Source organism: Bubalus kerabau, chromosome 6 (genome assembly GCF_029407905.1).
Source record: "Bubalus kerabau isolate K-KA32 ecotype Philippines breed swamp buffalo chromosome 6, PCC_UOA_SB_1v2, whole genome shotgun sequence".
In the NCBI taxonomy this organism is placed as follows: domain Eukaryota; kingdom Metazoa; phylum Chordata; class Mammalia; order Artiodactyla; family Bovidae; genus Bubalus; species Bubalus kerabau.
Genome location: NC_073629.1, coordinates 10,017,809 through 10,035,451, shown reverse-complemented (window position 1 = coordinate 10,035,451; position 17,643 = coordinate 10,017,809). Strand labels below are relative to the sequence as shown.

Below are 17,643 nucleotides of genomic sequence, written 5' to 3'. Positions count from 1 at the left end.
GAGAGACTATATTTTCTGGCTGTCCCTCCATTTGGCTTTGAAGAAAGTCTTCTGAGCATGGTAGGAGCATGCGGTCTCTTCTGAAAAATGTGCAATGAAGGAAAACCCCTCACCACTATACATGAATAACTTGCCATAAAGAAAGTACTTCCTGAGGGCACCCCCCACCCCACGTGAGTTCTGGATACTTACTCTGCCCACAGTTCTTCAGGATCCGCACCCGCTCGGACACATCTCCCAGGTAAAGGGCATTCTGATAATGGCCACTCATGTCCTTTCGTATCTCAGCTGCACCAAGACAGGAAGAGGCACTAAGTTAGGTCTTCTCTCTCAAGTTCTCTCTTGCCTCTATTTGCCGTCTTCCTGCCCACAAGAACCTCTCTTCCCATCCTTAGTTTCTGGGGTCTTACCAATCTTCATCATCTTGCGAAGTTTCTCTAGGTTGCCAGTGATAAGGTACAAGAAGGAAAGTTTGTCAAAGTTTTTGGTGCGCTGATAACACATTTCCACAATCTGGTGGTTCCCCTGTAGTAAGGCCACCTCTCCCAGCTTTTCCCAGCAGTTCTTGTCATCCAGTGCTTTGGCTGCTTCCAGAGCAATCTAAAGAATCCCCAGGATTAGAGTTAACAAGTTGGAGGTTATTATGACTGAAAACCAGGGTCTGCAGACAAAATGTCCATCTCTAAATAAATCTCCCAAGCAACTCTTTATACTTCATTCCACCTAGCTTTGCTTTCAGTAATTCTACTGAAAATTCAATCAACAAATAGGATCCCTTAGGATCCATGGATTGAAGTATCAGATCACATTATCCTCCTCCTCAGAAATTTACAACAAAATCATCTTCTAGCAGTTGCTGATTTCATACAGTCAATTCTTGCTTAGCTATCATATTTCCTGTCTGACGAACAATGTGGCTCCTCAGAAGAAGTAATGGAAGAAGGAAGTTCAGAACTATTTCCACCCACTTAAAAATAATGTTTACAGACTCTACACCTCAACATTTAGTAAGTGTTCCTTCATCCAAGCAGCCAATCAGCAAATCAATGTCAAGGAAATAATGAGATTTTTCAAATTCTATGCTATCATGCTTCTGTTGTAAAAGTTACTGAATTCAGACTAACTCAGAATGACAACAACAGTAGAAATGCTGTGGCAGAAGCAAAAATGGGCAAATACGCAACAGGAAGATGGCTCAACAACTTAAAAAATCCTAAAATTCATTACATTGGCTGAAGAAGCAAGCCCAGAATGTCTTCCCAAGGCCACCGTAATCCCCTCGCCTGCTCTGCAACAATATGGGGCTTATAACCCTACTTCTCTCACCTCAATGTTTCCACACTCCAGTGCCAGACTAAAGCGAGTTTTTTCATCCTTGACGAAATGCAGTGCCACTTCAGGATATCCCTTCTTCTGAAGATAAGCAATGATAGACTGGCCTACAAGTTTTGCATTCCTCACCATGTGTAGCACCTAGACATTTGGGGTGGGGTAGGCAGGAGATAGAGATCATTTCTAGGAAAAAAGGAGCACTGCCCCTCTCAGTACTCCTAATATGCTTCCTCATTTCATACCTCGTCATATTTTCTGTTGATCAGGGCCAGTTTGAACTTGAACTCAGTGGGATCAATGGTGAGCACCCGAGGACGACACTCCCTGTCCAGGCAATATACATTGTTGCCCTTCACCCGAGTGACGTAGATAGGTAAATCCAGAGTTCGGATGATCCCATAGTCCCTGAGAATAAGAGTTCAAGAGCACAATTTTCAGCAAATGCATGGGTAAATCCAGCCTATAAGGAAGTAAGACAAGTCTAGGACCTAGTCTTTTATCTTATTACCCCTTTCTCAAGTGCCATTTGAACAATGGTATAGATGCGAAGTGAGTCAAAAAACAGCAGAACTAAATGCCAGACGTACTTATTTTATTCTCTTGTGTGAAGTGGGAAAAGGTGGGGCAGATGGTATGATTTCTCTTTATAAGCTAATACTCTACAATCTAAGAAACACAGCTATCAGAACCAGACCTGAAAGTTAAAAACCTTAAGTTCTGATATATAATTACTAGCCCACTGCTGCTACTGCTTAGTCACTTCAGTTGTGTCGACTCTCTGATGCTAGGGACTGTAGCCTGTCAGGCTCCTCTGTCCATGGGATTCTCTAGGGAAGAGTACTGGATTGGGTTGGCATGCCCTCCTCCAGGGAATCTTCTGGACCCAGGGATTGAACCCAGGTCTCCTGCACTGCAGGCAGATTCTTTTACTGCTGAGCCACCAGGGAAGCACCACTAGACCACTATGAACAGCTAAATCCTTCCTTATAAGCTATAAGTGAAAGTAGAAGACAGGTACATGTGAAGACTTCTGACATACAAAGAAATGATGCAAAGCATGTAATGTTTTAAACTAAACGAAAATTAAAAGTTTACAAATGAAAACTTATGACTATAGCTAACACAATACTTGAAGGATAATTTATAGTGTTAAGTACACACATATTAGAAGAATACTCAAAAATTAATGAGCTCTATATGTTTAATATTAGGAGAAAGACTAAAAATTAATAAGTATCCATCTCAAAGACTTTTTTGTTCTTTTAAAAGTTAAAACAAAGAATATACTTGGAAGGAAAAAAATAAAGCCAATAGTAGAAATTAAGAAATAGAAAACAAAAATACAATAGAGAAGTCCAAATTATTTGAAAATAGCCTAATAAACTAAAAATAAAGTGGAAAAGATTTGTGGACCTACTATGGCAACCCACTCCAATATTCTTGCCTGGAGAATTCCATGGACAGAGGAGCCTGGGGGCTATAGTCCCCAGAGTCACAAACAGTCAGACACAACTGAGAGACTAACACTTTCACTTTCTTTTACCAGATGTAAAGACTTACAAAACTATAACACTCAAGACAGTGCAGAATTCGATCGCAGATAGACAAAAGACCACAAGAAAACAGATCTTTGCATTTCTGTAAACGTGATTCATATATCACAAAGATGGCTCTGTAGAACTATGGGGAAAAGTTGGTATTTTTCAATACACGATGCTGCTGCTGCTGCTAAGTCGCTTCAGTCATGTCCGACTCTTTGCGACCCCATAGACAGCAGCCCACCAGGCTCCCCCGTCCCTGGGATTCTCCAGGCAAGGACACTGGAGTGGGTTGCCATTTCCTTCTCCAAAGCATGAAAGTAAAAAGTGAAAGTGAAGTCGTTCAGTCATGTCCGACTCTTAGCGACCCCATGGACTGCAGCCTACCAGGCTCCTCCATCCATGGGATTTTCCAGGCAAGAGTACTTGAGTGGGGTGCCATTGCCTTCTCCCTGAGTGTCCTTATGAAAAAGTAAAGCTGAGCCCACTACACCTTATACCATATACAAAAATCAACTTCAGGTAGATTATAGACCTAGATGCAAAAGGCAAAACTATAAAGTTGTCATAGGAAAGGTAAAAGAATGTTCTTTTGATCTTGGAGTCAATAAAGAGTTCTTAACTAGGACACAAAACTTGATATCCATAAATGATAAGATGCATAAACTCAACTACATTAAGAACTTCTGTTCATTAAAGGATCTCAAAAGAATAAAAAAATATGTAGCAGAATGGGAGGTGATATTAGTACTTGCAATACACTGCCGTCACAAAGGACTGATGTTCAGATAAATAAAGAACTCCTATAATAAAAGAACAAGGATAACTTATTTAAACGAAAGATAAAAGCCTTGAACAAAATTCATAAGAAAGGAAATACTGATGGATGGCTAAATAAAAAAGGTTGTCCAATCTCCTTGGGAATCAGATAATAGCAACGTAAAATTACAAAATACATCACATATCTGCCAGTCAAAAATGAGTCTGACAAAGGCAAGTGCCCGCCAGGGTGACAAGCAAGGAAGCTTTTATACAATGCTGGGGGGGGATGCAAATTGCTAATACCACTCTTTCACATTAGTGAGCAAATGTGAAGATAAGCATGTTCTACGACCCAGCAATTCTGCTCGCGGGAAACGCCCTAGAGCAATGTATGTGCATATGAACCAGAGTACATATAAGAATGTTTAAAAGAACATTGTTCCTAACAGCCAAAACCTAGAAATGGCCCAACTATCGGTCTAGCATAGAACTGATAAACTGTGCTATATTCATATAACAGAGTATTATACAACAATGAAAACAAATAAATTAGAGCTATAACATGGATGAATCTTACAAACAATATATTGAGCAAAACAAGCAAAATATGAAATAATATATTCAGCATGATTTAATTAATATGAAGTTCAAAAGCAGGCAAAATTAAATCATTATTTTATTGATAAAATAATGGTGGTAAAATTGCAAAGAAAAGCAAGGAGGAAATTATCATAAAAGTCAGAATAACGTTTTCTTTGTGTGGTGAAGAGAGAGGGTTGTGATCAATAGGGACCACATGGCAAAGGGAAATGTTCTATTTCTTACCTCGGGTGGCAGTTACACAGATGTTCATTATATAACTGTTTGCTATTTCATATATTTATAACCTATATAATTTTCTATATTTGTGTCATATTTCACACAATTTTAAAACGGCTGAAAAAAGAATGTTCTGATCTCTCCAGCACATATATGCCAAACAATGCTTTTCCATAAAGACAGTTCAAAGAGGACTTCAGTATGTCTCTTGAGACAGGATAGTGATTTTAAGAAGCCACTTTCTCCCATTCTGTATTTCAGATAATTAACTTACCCAGTGGTGACAGCATATTTGATGTGGTTGCTTGTGGTATAGATAAATACCCCACTCTCATCCCAGGCCCCACTCTTGACTCGAATGTTCTCATGAATGTTACACAGAGCCTCCAGTTTGCGGTTACAGATCACAATGGCTGTAAGAGGCATAGGACATGAGTGCTCTGCTGGACAGGGTGAGTGAAGTAGACTGGCAGGGACGGGGAGGGAGGGGCTGGTCTCAAATCAGGGTGGATATAATCAAGACTTACCATGTTTGGCCAGTAGTGCTACATGGGACATGTCTGCCGACCAGATAACATATTTCACCTTGGAAATCTTCACAGATGCCAGAGTCCTGGGATAGAGAGAAGGGCAAACATGAGTGGGTCTGATCCCCTTGTTCCAGGTTATGACTTACCTCCTCTTCATCTTCAAATTAATGTAAACCCTAATTTCTCTCTTTTTTTTTTTTGGCATTTAATTAATTTTTTTAACACCAAAAACATTTTGTACTATGGTATACCTGATTGACAATGCTGTGGCAGTTTCAAGTGAATAGCAAAGGGACTCAGCCATAGATACATATGTATCCATTCTCCCCCTAACTTCTTAACACCAAATAAGCATTTTTGTATTACAGTTCGGTGACAAATATTTTGGCTCACACTGTACACTTCCACCTTCCTCAACTCCCTGACCCTCATTCCCATGTGTTATTAGGAACTTGTGTATGTCTATTTTCACCACTGCCCCATAAGCTCTGTTAAGTACAGGAACTATGCCATTCATTCCTGTGATCCTATTATTCTAAGTCCCAAGAGCAATCTTTGTTCAGATAAATGCTCTGAAAACAAATTAACAAGCCCCTTGTAACGCTTGTGTGTGTGTGTGTGTACAGGATGACGGGTGATCACAGAGGGAAAAAAGTGATGAGAAAGAGCCTTGGAATTATAGCACAAAAATTGGCCAAGCCACAAGTCAAACCCACTTGGGGAAAAAAGCTCCCACTAAAGATTTCCACTCTCCCCCACTATAAACCTCTCTGCTTAGGGATATCTGACATGTTACCGCTTCTGCTGTACATCAAAGAGCGTGATGGATTCTGCATCTCGAAGCAGGAGGTTGCCTGTGCCAGCATAAAAAATCTCATCGCAGTTAGGCACCTGTACCTTTTTGGTGATCTCATTCTTTAGATTCTTGATCAGAAGCTGAAATGAGTATAAAAGGTGGGGTTAAGAGGAATACATGTTAGATGATGACAGGTGACAATGTCCCTCAGCAATCATTCCTCAGCTTTGATAAACCATTTTTTTTTTCTGGCTGTCCAGGTCAATCACCACTATATGTAGACCACTCTAGCTAAGATCCTCTTGATAGGGTCTTAATAGCCCTTCTTTTTTCTTCAGTTGAAATATCCTAAGAAGTCTAACTAAAATCTGAATTCCTTAATCAACCAGAGAGAGAACAGAGCACTTCTGGGGCTTAAATTTTTGTTAAATATTTTCTTGAGAGAGCTTTGCTTAACTCTTTTAGAATCCATTATATTTTAAATACCAATGGATGTAGTAGGATAAGGCAGAGGATCTACTCCTTATCCAGCTCACCTATTTGGGGCGGGGGGCGGGGCAGGGGGACAAGTCCAAGCTGCACGGCTTGCAGGATCTTAGTTCTCTGACCAGGGACTGAACTCTGGCCCCGGCAGTAAAAGCACTAAGTCCTAACCACTGGACCGCCAGGGACTTCCCAGCTCACCTATTTCAAATTTGATGTTTCTTTGGCCCCTGTGTTATCAAGAGTGAGTTTAGCTTGGTTCTTAAGCCCAGAGCCACAGTGATCCTCCACCCAATCAAATAAATTTTAAGGCCTTTTTTCCCCAAGGGGTATGGGGTAGAACTAAGGAGAAAGAGGGTTTCCCTGGTGGCTCAGATGGTAAAGAATCTGCCTGCAGTACAGAAGACCTGGGTTCAATCCCTGGGTCGGAAAGACCCCCTGGAGAAGGGAAAGGTTACCTACTCCTACTTCTTGCTTGGAGAATCCCATGGACAGAGATCCCTGGCAGGCTGCAGTCCGTGGGGTCGCAAAGGGGACTAACACTTTGTTGTGTCCGTGGGGACACAACTAAGGGACTAACACTTTCACTTTTTTTAGGAGAAAGAAGCCAATACACAAGGAAAACAGCTTCCCAAGGGAGAATAAGAGAAAAATCACGCTCTTTATTTTGCAATACAGAGGTCACTGCCACCACACTCCCCAAATTAATTTCCCTTTTTAGTCTTAACTCACCGAATGCATCCGATCTAGGACAGCAAACCGATTTCGAGCAACCCAAACAGCTGTCAGGCCTGAGGATCGTTTCCCTTCAGGAGCTAAGAAGAACAAAACCAAAGGGCAGGAGCATGTGGTAAGCTACTGGCAGGTGACACAGTCAGGTGCCATGAAGCTGCCAGTCCTGCTGGCTGCCATGCTGACTTTGCCAGTTCAGCTGCTTCCTAACTAATTCAGCCATAACCTGAGGCTATTGTCAGGGACTTTTCCCCACCAGTCCCCTCCAAACTCCAACCTCTACCCCTGCCAAGCTTCTTCTCTCTAGGCCAAGTGATTTGAGCCAACACCATATACTGGCAGAGAAGGACCACCCATCTTGGGAGACAGCACACTCCATCAAGTTAACGAGCAGGGCCTCTCTGGCCAAGCTGTGGCACAAAGCAAGCAGCCTGTGAGTATCTTGGACCTCCTGTCTCAACAAGCTAGAGGAGAGACACAGCTCTCTCTCCAGGACCCAGCTGCTCTGCTGCTTTTAACATGCAAATACAGACCTCCTAGTAGAGCAGGGTGGGGCACAGAGTTCCTAACTAAATCCAGGCAGCTCTATGCTGGGCAGAATTTTGCACCAAGTTGTTGCTCCATTAATGTCAATCAATCATTCTTAATACCAGGAAGAAAGTTACAAAATGCTTCTCAGTTTCCAAGTATTTCACTGACTAATTAGAATTCTAAATAGGCACTCCACCCTCTGGGAAACTTCAAAGGGGATACACAGAAGAATGCACTAAATAAATACTCTATCTATCAGTATCAGCAGGACACTGGACAATACACACTGGCCAGCCTTGCCAGGCCACCCCTTGACAATCAGAGGTCTCAGGCAATTTTAACAAAATTAATTATTATCACAACCAACAGTCCCATTTTCCAGGGGCTGGAGAACCACATTATTCCAGCTTTTGCTCTTTCTCTTCCTCTATGTTCCCTATCATTGGACTGTATCTTTATTCCTTTAATAATTATCATCTCCCTCATAAAATGGAAAGGAGAAAACAAAAGTGGTTTTAAGACAAAGCAAAAATATTTTAGACTCTATTAACTGTAAACAGATGGGGAAAGGAAGCAAGGGGATGGATAAGCAGGGACCAGATAAAAAAAATTGGTCAGAAATGGCTCAACTGATTAATTTATAAGGGAGACTTTTCATTTATGGATACCAAAGACATATAGGTTTTCTCTTCTCACCATGACCACACTTACACAACAGTGATCATATTAACAGCAATGACGACACAGGAGCACCCACAATACGGCAGAACTAGCAAAATATCTCTCAGACTCTGTTGATGGGGTCTAAAATATCATGAAAGTATGCTGTTAAGAGTAGGGACCTGAGGTGGAAGCCTCTGACCTACAAATCAGCTGGAGGAAGTACACTAAAGGAAGCATAAACGAGACTCAAATCTATTCTGAGAATGTTTTGTCAGCAAGTGCTAATGGTAAGGACATTAACAAGGGATGGTGGTGATGGAAGAGGTAGGCAGGGTCTCAGCTGGATCCTGGGATCCCTGGTGGGGTGTGGGGCTGTTAACAGCCTCCTCGTTTTGACATGCAAAAGGAAGCAAATCGGATCTGGATATGGATGGGAGAGCATAAATCCCTAGTCCCAGGATGAGACATTGCGAGATTGGAACCACATTTTTAAATAAATGAAACTACCAGGGTGAAAGTCATATCAGCTGACAATAAACTAGGATAACATGCTGTGCTGAAAGAGAAAATGGAGAGTGTCTAATAACCAAATTATAAAATATATATATCTAGCTGGAGTAATAAAATGGAGGAGGAACATGAATATTTCACACCATGGTCGCCTCTGATGCAATTGGCAGCAGCACCTGCCAACGACATGAGTGATGTGGCCATGGCCTGGGGATGGAATGAAAAACTTGAAGAGAAGAGATGATTCGGGTGAGGAGAGCTAGGAGCAGAGCTGGGTACACAAAGAGAATGCCTACCATCGGGATTCTGGGAGTCGGCATCCTTGGGGATGGTATACAAGTCATAGGTACTATTTTCTAAATTGCTGGCTCTCTGTAGAGGAATGGGAGAAATTAAATTGTTAGTAGGAGTCCCCCAGATACCAGTTTATTCTGACATAGAAAACAGCATCATTACACAGATAGCAATCTGAAACTATACTCTTCACACCCTTCACTCAGAGGACATTTGGACGCTTCTACAGCTAAAACTTATAGGGCTCTTTGCCAGAGAACTCAGCATTCACATAAGTTTTGTTGCTGTTGTTGGAGTTGCTAAGTCATGTCCAAATCTTTGCAACTTTTCCTTTTATCTTCCAAAGACATGGTTTCTGAATGAAAGCAAGGACTGCTCTCTATTCCACAAATTAACAGATTAAGAAACCAATATTCCAATGCCCCCCTGAGTAAACTCATCAGCTTAAAGTCTGTTTGAAGGAAAAAAAAAGACATTAAAGAAAATTGCCAGGAGGAAAATATGGGACAGTTAGATATTGAAAAAGGACTGGGATCAGAAACTAGAAGTCCTATTGGGAAAAATAAGTTTTCATTCTTCTGATTTGGCAACCAGGGCACTAAAATTAGGATGTTGTTTCTTTTTTTAAAAAATTGTATGGCAAGCAATGAGGCCCCAAGCTAACAATAACGAAAGCAATGCCTCTCAAAATCAGCTCTACTATTTTCACCCAAATAGAGAGATCAAGATAAGCATCTCCTTTGCACAGGATACAGTCCCAAACATACTTTCAAATTACTTTTAGTGATTTGGGTGACTTGACTTGATGCTCCATTAAGTTTAGAAGTTGTCAACCTTATGACAGATATAAGTACACAAACCCTGAACATGAGAACTGAAGTCTACCTGGTTTGAGCCTTTGTTTACTATTTCAGCTCTCTCAAAATGACCATTAAATAGTTTCTAAGAAGCCATCAGAGATCCTCTACGGGCATGAGAAACAGACCTATGGGAAATGAAGAAATGCCAGGAGGTTTACTTACTGTACACAGTAGGACTGCGTTTTCTGCTGGATTGTACGACATACTGAACACTGGAAACTTGGAACCACTAGAGATATGTATACCAAGAAAAGAGAAATTTAGGAAAGAGATATAATGAAAACAGGAAAAAAGGAATTACTCCTGTACTTCCTTCTTATCTAATCTTTACACATATACTTATCACTTTTATAATCAAGAATAAAAAATTAATGAATAATGCATCTATTTCTTCCTTCCTTTAAGACTTAGGGACTCCCCTATTTCAGCTTTGAGTGAAGTGTTTTTAAAAAGCTCACCTAGTACAAGTCTACTTATTCAACAGAAGGTATGGTGAGCACTCACTGTAGTGAGTGGGATTGGTTCTTCCTGGGTACAAATTCCTACACATTATTGCAGTGGACACCACAGAGTAACATGATGTGATTTGCTTCGGGCTAGTTTCTCCTGGCCCTTGGAATATTAACATAAACCCATCTTTTTATTGTAGTAATGCTGGAGAGTGACTGTCAAACCCTTATGCCAAAGCTTGCTACCATGAATGTTTCAGCATGCTAATACAGCTGGCTTTCCAAGAGGATAGCTCCTTTTCCCAGGCACCCCAGAGGTTATCATATCTTCAGAGTTAAGAGTTTCCAGAGACATATATTCTGGTTTAGAGTTCTGTGCATTTTGCTGAAAAGCAAAGCAAGAGTTATAGAAAAGAAATGCCAAATAAAAGCAAGTTGGGCTACTCTCAACCAGGAAACTTTCTCCAGTTTTCAAGACACCTGCCAAACTGGCTGTATGATTTCCTTTCCTCAGGATCTCTAACATTCTTAACAGGGGTGCTCCCATTCGTCTCATGACCTTGCCCAACATGCTCCTGGGGATTCTATCTGTGACAGGAGATGAGATCCAAAATGTTGTTAAAAGAACAAGAGTCCAGTTTGCAGGTACTGTATCATGGTAACAGATGAGACAATTTGGAGGGAAGAAATTAGTCTACTTTACCTCCGCAACTGCATCACAGCTACATCTTTGGAGCTGTTGAAATCCAACTGACGTAAGAATCGGTCCTTGACATAATGGAGCATATTGCCATGAACAGCATAGGCTGGCCGTTCTCGTTCCAGTTTAAATACAATCATGCCACCATCATGGCCTGGGCCACAGGGAAAGGGAAGAAGAATTAGCTGCAGGTAAGAAAGAAAACTGGAAACAGCAGATACATGAAGATAATGACTGTGTATGTATGCTACAAACAAAGTTAAGATATTTAAATGCAATCTTTATTTGTCTGAATGCCCACAATTCTTGGAATCTTTATTCAAGTGAACACCTGTAAATCCTTCCCCAATACTCACTCTATCATACTGGCACATTAGACAAGTCCTCCTTCGTGTTCTAACAGCCCGTACAAACCTCCATCATAGCACTTATCTTGCACTGTAATTGTTTAGGTATATCACCCCCACTATACACTGAGCTCCCTGAAAGCATAAATTACAATAATTTCCATCATTCCCCAGTCACTATCATATAATAAACATAAAAGGTATGTGCTGAATAAATGAATATTAGTTTAAAAAGACTTCCTGATTCTGTTTTTAAAAAATGTTTCACTTTTCTCTACCAGCATTATCCATCCTTCAGAAAAACTTTCAATCTTTGTCCTCCAAGTGTGCACTCCACACATAAACCAGATCATGTCACTTCCCTACCCAATACCTTCCAATGGCTTTCCATTCATTCAGGATAAAATCTTAAATTCGAATGGCCTACAAGGCAAAGTCCATTCTGCTTTGGTCTTACCTTCTATTACTTCACCTATCATTGGCCACTGTGATGTTCCTCAACATGTTAAACATCTCTCACATCATGGTCTTTGTATTTGCTGTTCCTATTGTCAATGCATATGTCATTCCTCTTCACTTTTCCAAAGCGGCAGTCCCACACTCTTCCCTCTCTATCCTACCTACTTTTGCTTAACTCTCCTTTAAAGCAGTTTTCACCATACAATGTTTCACATATTCATTGTTTTATGGGTCTATTTCCCTTCACTACAAACAGAAGTTCCAGGGCCTCAGGCACAGTGCTCCCCAGGGACTGCCCAGGCCCATTTCCAGCCCCAGCCACCCCACCAAGACGCCACCGGCCCACACTCCCCAGGGCCTATGCCTGCCCATGTGCACTCCAGCTCCAGCCAGCCTGCCGAAGCGCCAGGTGCGGTCTACACAGGAGATGCTCTCACACAAGGCCACTCTGTGAAGACCAGGAGAGGTAGCTGTTTTGCTTAAATCCATAGAAACAAATGCCAAAAGTCATTCAAAATGAAGAGACAAGATGTTCCAAACAAAACAAACCCCAGAAAAAACCCTAATGAAAGAGGTAAGTAATCCACCTGATAAAGAGTTCAAAGAAGCAATCATAATAATGCCCACCAAACTTGAGAGAAGAATGGAAGAACTCAGTGATAACTTCGACAAAGACTTAGAAAATATAAGAAAACCAATCACAAGTGAAGAATACAATAACTGAAAAATTACGCTAGAGGGAATCAAAAAATTAGATGAAATAGAAGAACAGATATGCGATCTGTAAGACAGAAGTGTGGAAATCAATCGGAATAGCAAAATTTTTTTAAGTGAGGAGACTTAAGGGACTTCTGGGACAATATCAAACATACTAACTTTTGCATTATAGGATTCCCAAAGGAAAGAAAGGAACAGAAACTTTATTTGAATAATAATGACTGAAAATTTCCCTAACCTGCAGAAATAGATATCAAGGGCCAGGAAGCAGAGATTCCCAAATAAGATGAACCCAAAGAGATCATCACCATGACATATTTTAATTAAAATGGCAAGAGTAAAGTGCTGAAAGGAAAAGACGTACTACTTATCCAGCAAAACTATCATTCAGAATTGGAGAGTTTCTCAGACGAGCGAAACCTTAACAGAATTCATCACAACTAAAGCAGCCTTACAAGAAATGTTAAGGTGTCCTTTAAGCAGAAAAGGCCACAACTAGAAACAAGAAAATACATGAAAGGAAAAATCTTACTAGTAAAATCAAACACATAGTAAAAGCAGTGGATCAACCACTTAAAAAGCTAATATGAAGGTTAAAGACAGGGAGAACAGCTGACCCTTAAACAATATGGGTTTTAACTGCACTGGCTCACTTACATGCAGTTCTCTTTCACTAAGTATGTATGATACTACTACATAATCCATGCTTGGTTGAATCTTCAAATATGGAACCCCACATCTAGAGATTCAACTTTAAACTTATACACAGGTTTTAGATTGCACAGACAGTCAGTGCCCCCAATTTCCACACTGTTCAATGGTCAGGTGTAGTACAATCAACTATAATAAATAGTTAAGGGAGGGCCTTCTCTTTGTGGTCCAGTGGTTAAGAATCTGCCTTCCACTGCAAGGGATGTGGGTTCAGTCCCTGGTCGGAGAGCTAAGATGCCACATGCAGGGTGTGAGATCTAAGCCCCCAAGCCACAACTACTGAACCTGAATATCACAAGTAGAGAGAAGCCTGCACACTGCAACGAAAGATCCTGTGTGCTGCAACTAAGTCCCAACACAGCAATAAATAAATAAAAATTAAAAAAAAAAATAGTTAAGGGATACACAAAATAAAAATATGACATCAAAAACAAATGAGGTGTGTGTTAAAAATGGAGCGCTTCTATAATCTCTTTGAACTTAAGTGACTATCAGCTTAAAATAGACATATATATATACAGTTCAATATATATGAACCTTATGGTAACAACAAACAACGGACAGACAAAAAATAAAGAGAAACAAATCCACACGTACTAACACTAAAGGAATCCATCAAACTGCAAGGGAGGAAACCAAGAGAACAAGACAGAAACAGAGAAGAACTACAAAAACAACCAGAAAAAAATTAACGTAATGTCAATAAGCACATGCCATGCTGTGCTCTGCTAGGTCACTTCAGTCGTGTCTGACTCTTTGCGATCCTATGGCCTATAGCTCTCCAGTCTCCTCCTCTGTCCATGACATTCTCCAGGCAACTGGAGTGGACTGCTATGCCCTCCTCCAATAAGCAAATAGTTATCAATAATTATTTTAAATGTAAATGGACTAAATGTGTCAACCAAAATACTTAGGGTGGCTGAATGGATTAAAAAAAAAAATGAGATCTATCTATATGCTGCCTACAAGAGACTCACTTCAGATTTAAAGACACACAGACTGAAAGTGAAGGAATGGAAAAAGATATTTCATGCAAATGTAAAAGAAAAGAAAATTGGGACATTTCTCATATTAGACAAAATAGATTTCAAAACAAAGATCATATCAAAAGACAAAGGGCATTACATAATGATAAAGGGGTCAATCCAACAAGAGGATATAATATTTGCAAACATTTAACCACACAACACAGGAAAACCTAAATATATAAAGCAAACATTAATAGAAATAAAGGGAGAAACTGACATAAAGGGAGAAACTGACAACACAATAATAGTAAAGGACATTATATTCACCAACATCAATGAACAGGTCACATACAGACAGAAAATCAATAGGGAAACACCGATCTTAAATGACACATTCCCAGACAGAATTAATAGAGAACATTCCATCCAAAAGCAACAGAATACATTCTTTTCCATCCGGGAGTTGGTGATGGACAGGGAAGCCTGGCATGCTGCAGTCCATGGGGTTGCAAAGAGTAGGACACGACTGAGCGACTGAACTGAACTGAACATTTTTTTCAAGTGCACACTGAACATTCTCCAGGACAGATCACAAGCTAGGCCACAAAACAAGGCTCAATACATTTAAGACTGAAATAATTTCAACTTTTGTGGTTGACTTATTCAACCACAAAAGTATGAATCTAGAAATCAACTACAAGAAGAAATCTATATAAAACACAAACACATAGAGACTAAACTATAAGCTACAAACAACAGGTAGGTCAACAAAAATAACAAAGAAGAAATAAATACCTGGAAAAAGATGAAAATGGAAACAAAATCTATAGGACACAGCAAAAGCAGCTCTAAGAGGAAGTTCACAGTGAAACAGGTCTATTCCCAAGAAACAAGAAAAATCTCAAGCAATCTAAATGTATTAAAAAACCCAGAAAATGAAGAATGAGCAAAGGTCAGTGAGTATGAAGAAGAAACGATAAAGATTAGAACAGAAATAAATAGAAACCAAAAAAAAGGAAGAAAAAAAATTAAGAATTGGCTCTCTGAAAGATAAAATCTACAAACTCTTAGCCAGACTCATCACAATAAAAGAAAGCCCAAATAAAATTAGAAATGAAAGAGGAAAAATTACAACTGATACCACAGAAATACAAAGGATTATAAGAGAATACGACAATGATATGCCAACAAATTAGACAACCTAAGGAAAAAAAAGGATAAATTCCTTGAAACATACAATTTTCCAAGCCCGAGTCATGTAGAAACAGAAAACCTGAATAGACCAAATACTACTAACAAAATTGAATCAGTAATCCACAAACTCCCCAAAAACAAAAGTCCAGGTCCAGATGATTTCACTGGTAAATTCTACCAACATTGAGAGTTAATACCTATCCTTCTCAAATTATTCCAAAGACTGAAGTGGAAAGAACACTTCCTAACTCATTTAATGAGGAAAACATTGCTTTGATACTAAAAAATTGACAAAGACCATAAGAAGCCAAAAACAGGCCAATATCCTTGATGAGCATAGACGCAAAAGTCCTTAACAAAATATTAACAAACCAAATACAATATATTAAATTATTATAACTCAAAAAGTTCCATAAAGTAAGGGACATTGTTTTATACACTGCTAGAATATCAGCACCCAGACTAGGGCTGATACTCAGTATGCATCTGCTAAATTGATGAGTAACACTCAGCTTCTAGCTCCTCAGTCTGAGAACCTCAAGTGTCCGGTATTAGTCTCTAAGTCTCCTAATTAAAAAGGAACTAAGGAACTAATCAAGGAGAATGGGCTGTAGAATTCCCTGGCAGTCCAGTAGTTAGGACCCAGTGCTTTTACTGCCAAGGGCCCAGGTTCAGTCCCTGGTCAGGAAACTAAGATCCCACAAGCCACATGGTATGACCCCCCCGCCCCACACTCCCCACAAAAAAAAAGAGAGAGAGAATGAGCTTCATTATTAAATGAATTTTGGAGGAAAAAGAACACTGTGCCAAGAAGATATAGGGGGGAAAAGGAGAAAAGCTTCAACTACATGGCTCTTAGACTTTTACTTTTCCATGTCATCCTACTATATACTTACTGGAGACAAAGTTAATGGAGAATCACTCTCAAGTCTTAAAAACTGAACCAAAGGGAAAAAGAGAAGAAATGGCCCTTACCTGCTGCAAAGAGGTTAAGGTTAGGGTGGGCAGCTAAGACCCAGAAACGATCATGGTCCCTGCGGAATGTCTGAACTCCAGTGCTAGGAAAGCAAAAGGTATACAAAGAAAAATATTAATTTCCAAGAAAACTTCAGTCTATCACATACAAGACTATTGAGTGGGAGGCCAACACACTGATAAAAAGTAAACCAAGTATAGTGAAGGGGCACATTTTAAATAAAGACAGGACAAATTCTACCAAAGAACAGAAAGAGGACTTTAAACCGACTCTATGGCTTTGGTATTAAGACTTCCCCACTCATCATAATTTTCTACCATACTGTTTTCATTTAATATTCCTTATTTCTGTAGCTACAGAAGAAACTGCTTAAATATAAAGCAGAAAAAGAACACAAGCAGAAATTTCTATTTGATGGAAAATTTGTAAATGATGGCTAATCTCTGGGTCCCTTTGACAGGCTGTTGTTGAATCACACACAGACACCAGGATTTTTGGCCCCTGGAGGAGAAGAAATCAATCTGGGGCGAGAAACGAGGCTTGATTGCTCAGAGCTTTTGTGTAATGAAGTTTTATTAAAGTATAAAGGAGATAGAGAAAGCTTTTGACATAGGCATCAGAAGGGGGCAGAAAGAGTACCCCCCTGTTAGTCTTCAGCTGGATGTTATAACACTAGCAGTCTGTTAATAAAAGAAAGGAATGTCTTAAAACTCAGAATAGCACCAGGCCCCTCACCCATAAGATGCACTTTGGGATAATCTTGGCACCAAATGGTTCATCCTGGGCCATAAAATGATTAACTTGAATCTTGTAGAAGGACAGGTTACCATACAAATAGTTTCATTTACATAGATTAGGGCAACAATATCTGAGTATAACATACTGGTTTGTCAAGTAGGTTCTGAGCTATTAGGCAGGACCAACTTGAAGACAGTTTGGGGTAAATGTATAGTATATTAGCATAGCTTAAGATAAACATTTCCATTAAAAATGCATTGGTTATCTCAAGGTTTGGGAATAGTTAACTTCAGGTGAAATCAGGTGTCATTATGGCAACACAGTATTTTAAGAGAAACCTCCTTTTAAATTTGTATAGAGAAGGAAAAAAATATCGCTAGTTTGTTTCCTCCTGCAGCTTAAGAGAGATAAAAATGTCTGACACTTGCAGGCTATTTCCTCTGTTTGGAGACCCCTGGCCTTCCTGCCTGTTACCCTTTCATCTTCAAGTTTTCATAAAATATAATTTGATTTTTCTATATGCAGAGGATGATA

The 17,643-nt window shown here is 39.8% G+C and overlaps 1 protein-coding gene across 2 annotated transcripts in view; it reads right to left on the bottom strand.

The window, feature by feature from the left end:
- COPA (COPI coat complex subunit alpha) overlaps positions 1-17,643 on the bottom strand; it is a 43,974-nt gene that overhangs the window by 7,861 nt on the left and 18,470 nt on the right. Inside the window, exons 10-21 of one of the 2 annotated variants that reach the window (XM_055583855.1) lie at positions 16,371-16,453; positions 11,003-11,153; positions 10,013-10,079; positions 8,993-9,068; positions 6,993-7,075; positions 5,778-5,917; positions 4,979-5,064; positions 4,726-4,891; positions 1,575-1,737; positions 1,327-1,473; positions 411-600; positions 193-288 (exon numbers count right to left, since the gene is read on the bottom strand). In XM_055583855.1, coding sequence (XP_055439830.1) covers positions 193-288; positions 411-600; positions 1,327-1,473; positions 1,575-1,737; positions 4,726-4,891; positions 4,979-5,064; positions 5,778-5,917; positions 6,993-7,075; positions 8,993-9,068; positions 10,013-10,079; positions 11,003-11,153; positions 16,371-16,453 — 1,448 coding nt within the window. The remainder of the gene's footprint in view (positions 1-192; positions 289-410; positions 601-1,326; positions 1,474-1,574; positions 1,738-4,725; positions 4,892-4,978; positions 5,065-5,777; positions 5,918-6,992; positions 7,076-8,992; positions 9,069-10,012; positions 10,080-11,002; positions 11,154-16,370; positions 16,454-17,643) is intronic. The other variant, XM_055583856.1, reaches the window with a different exon arrangement.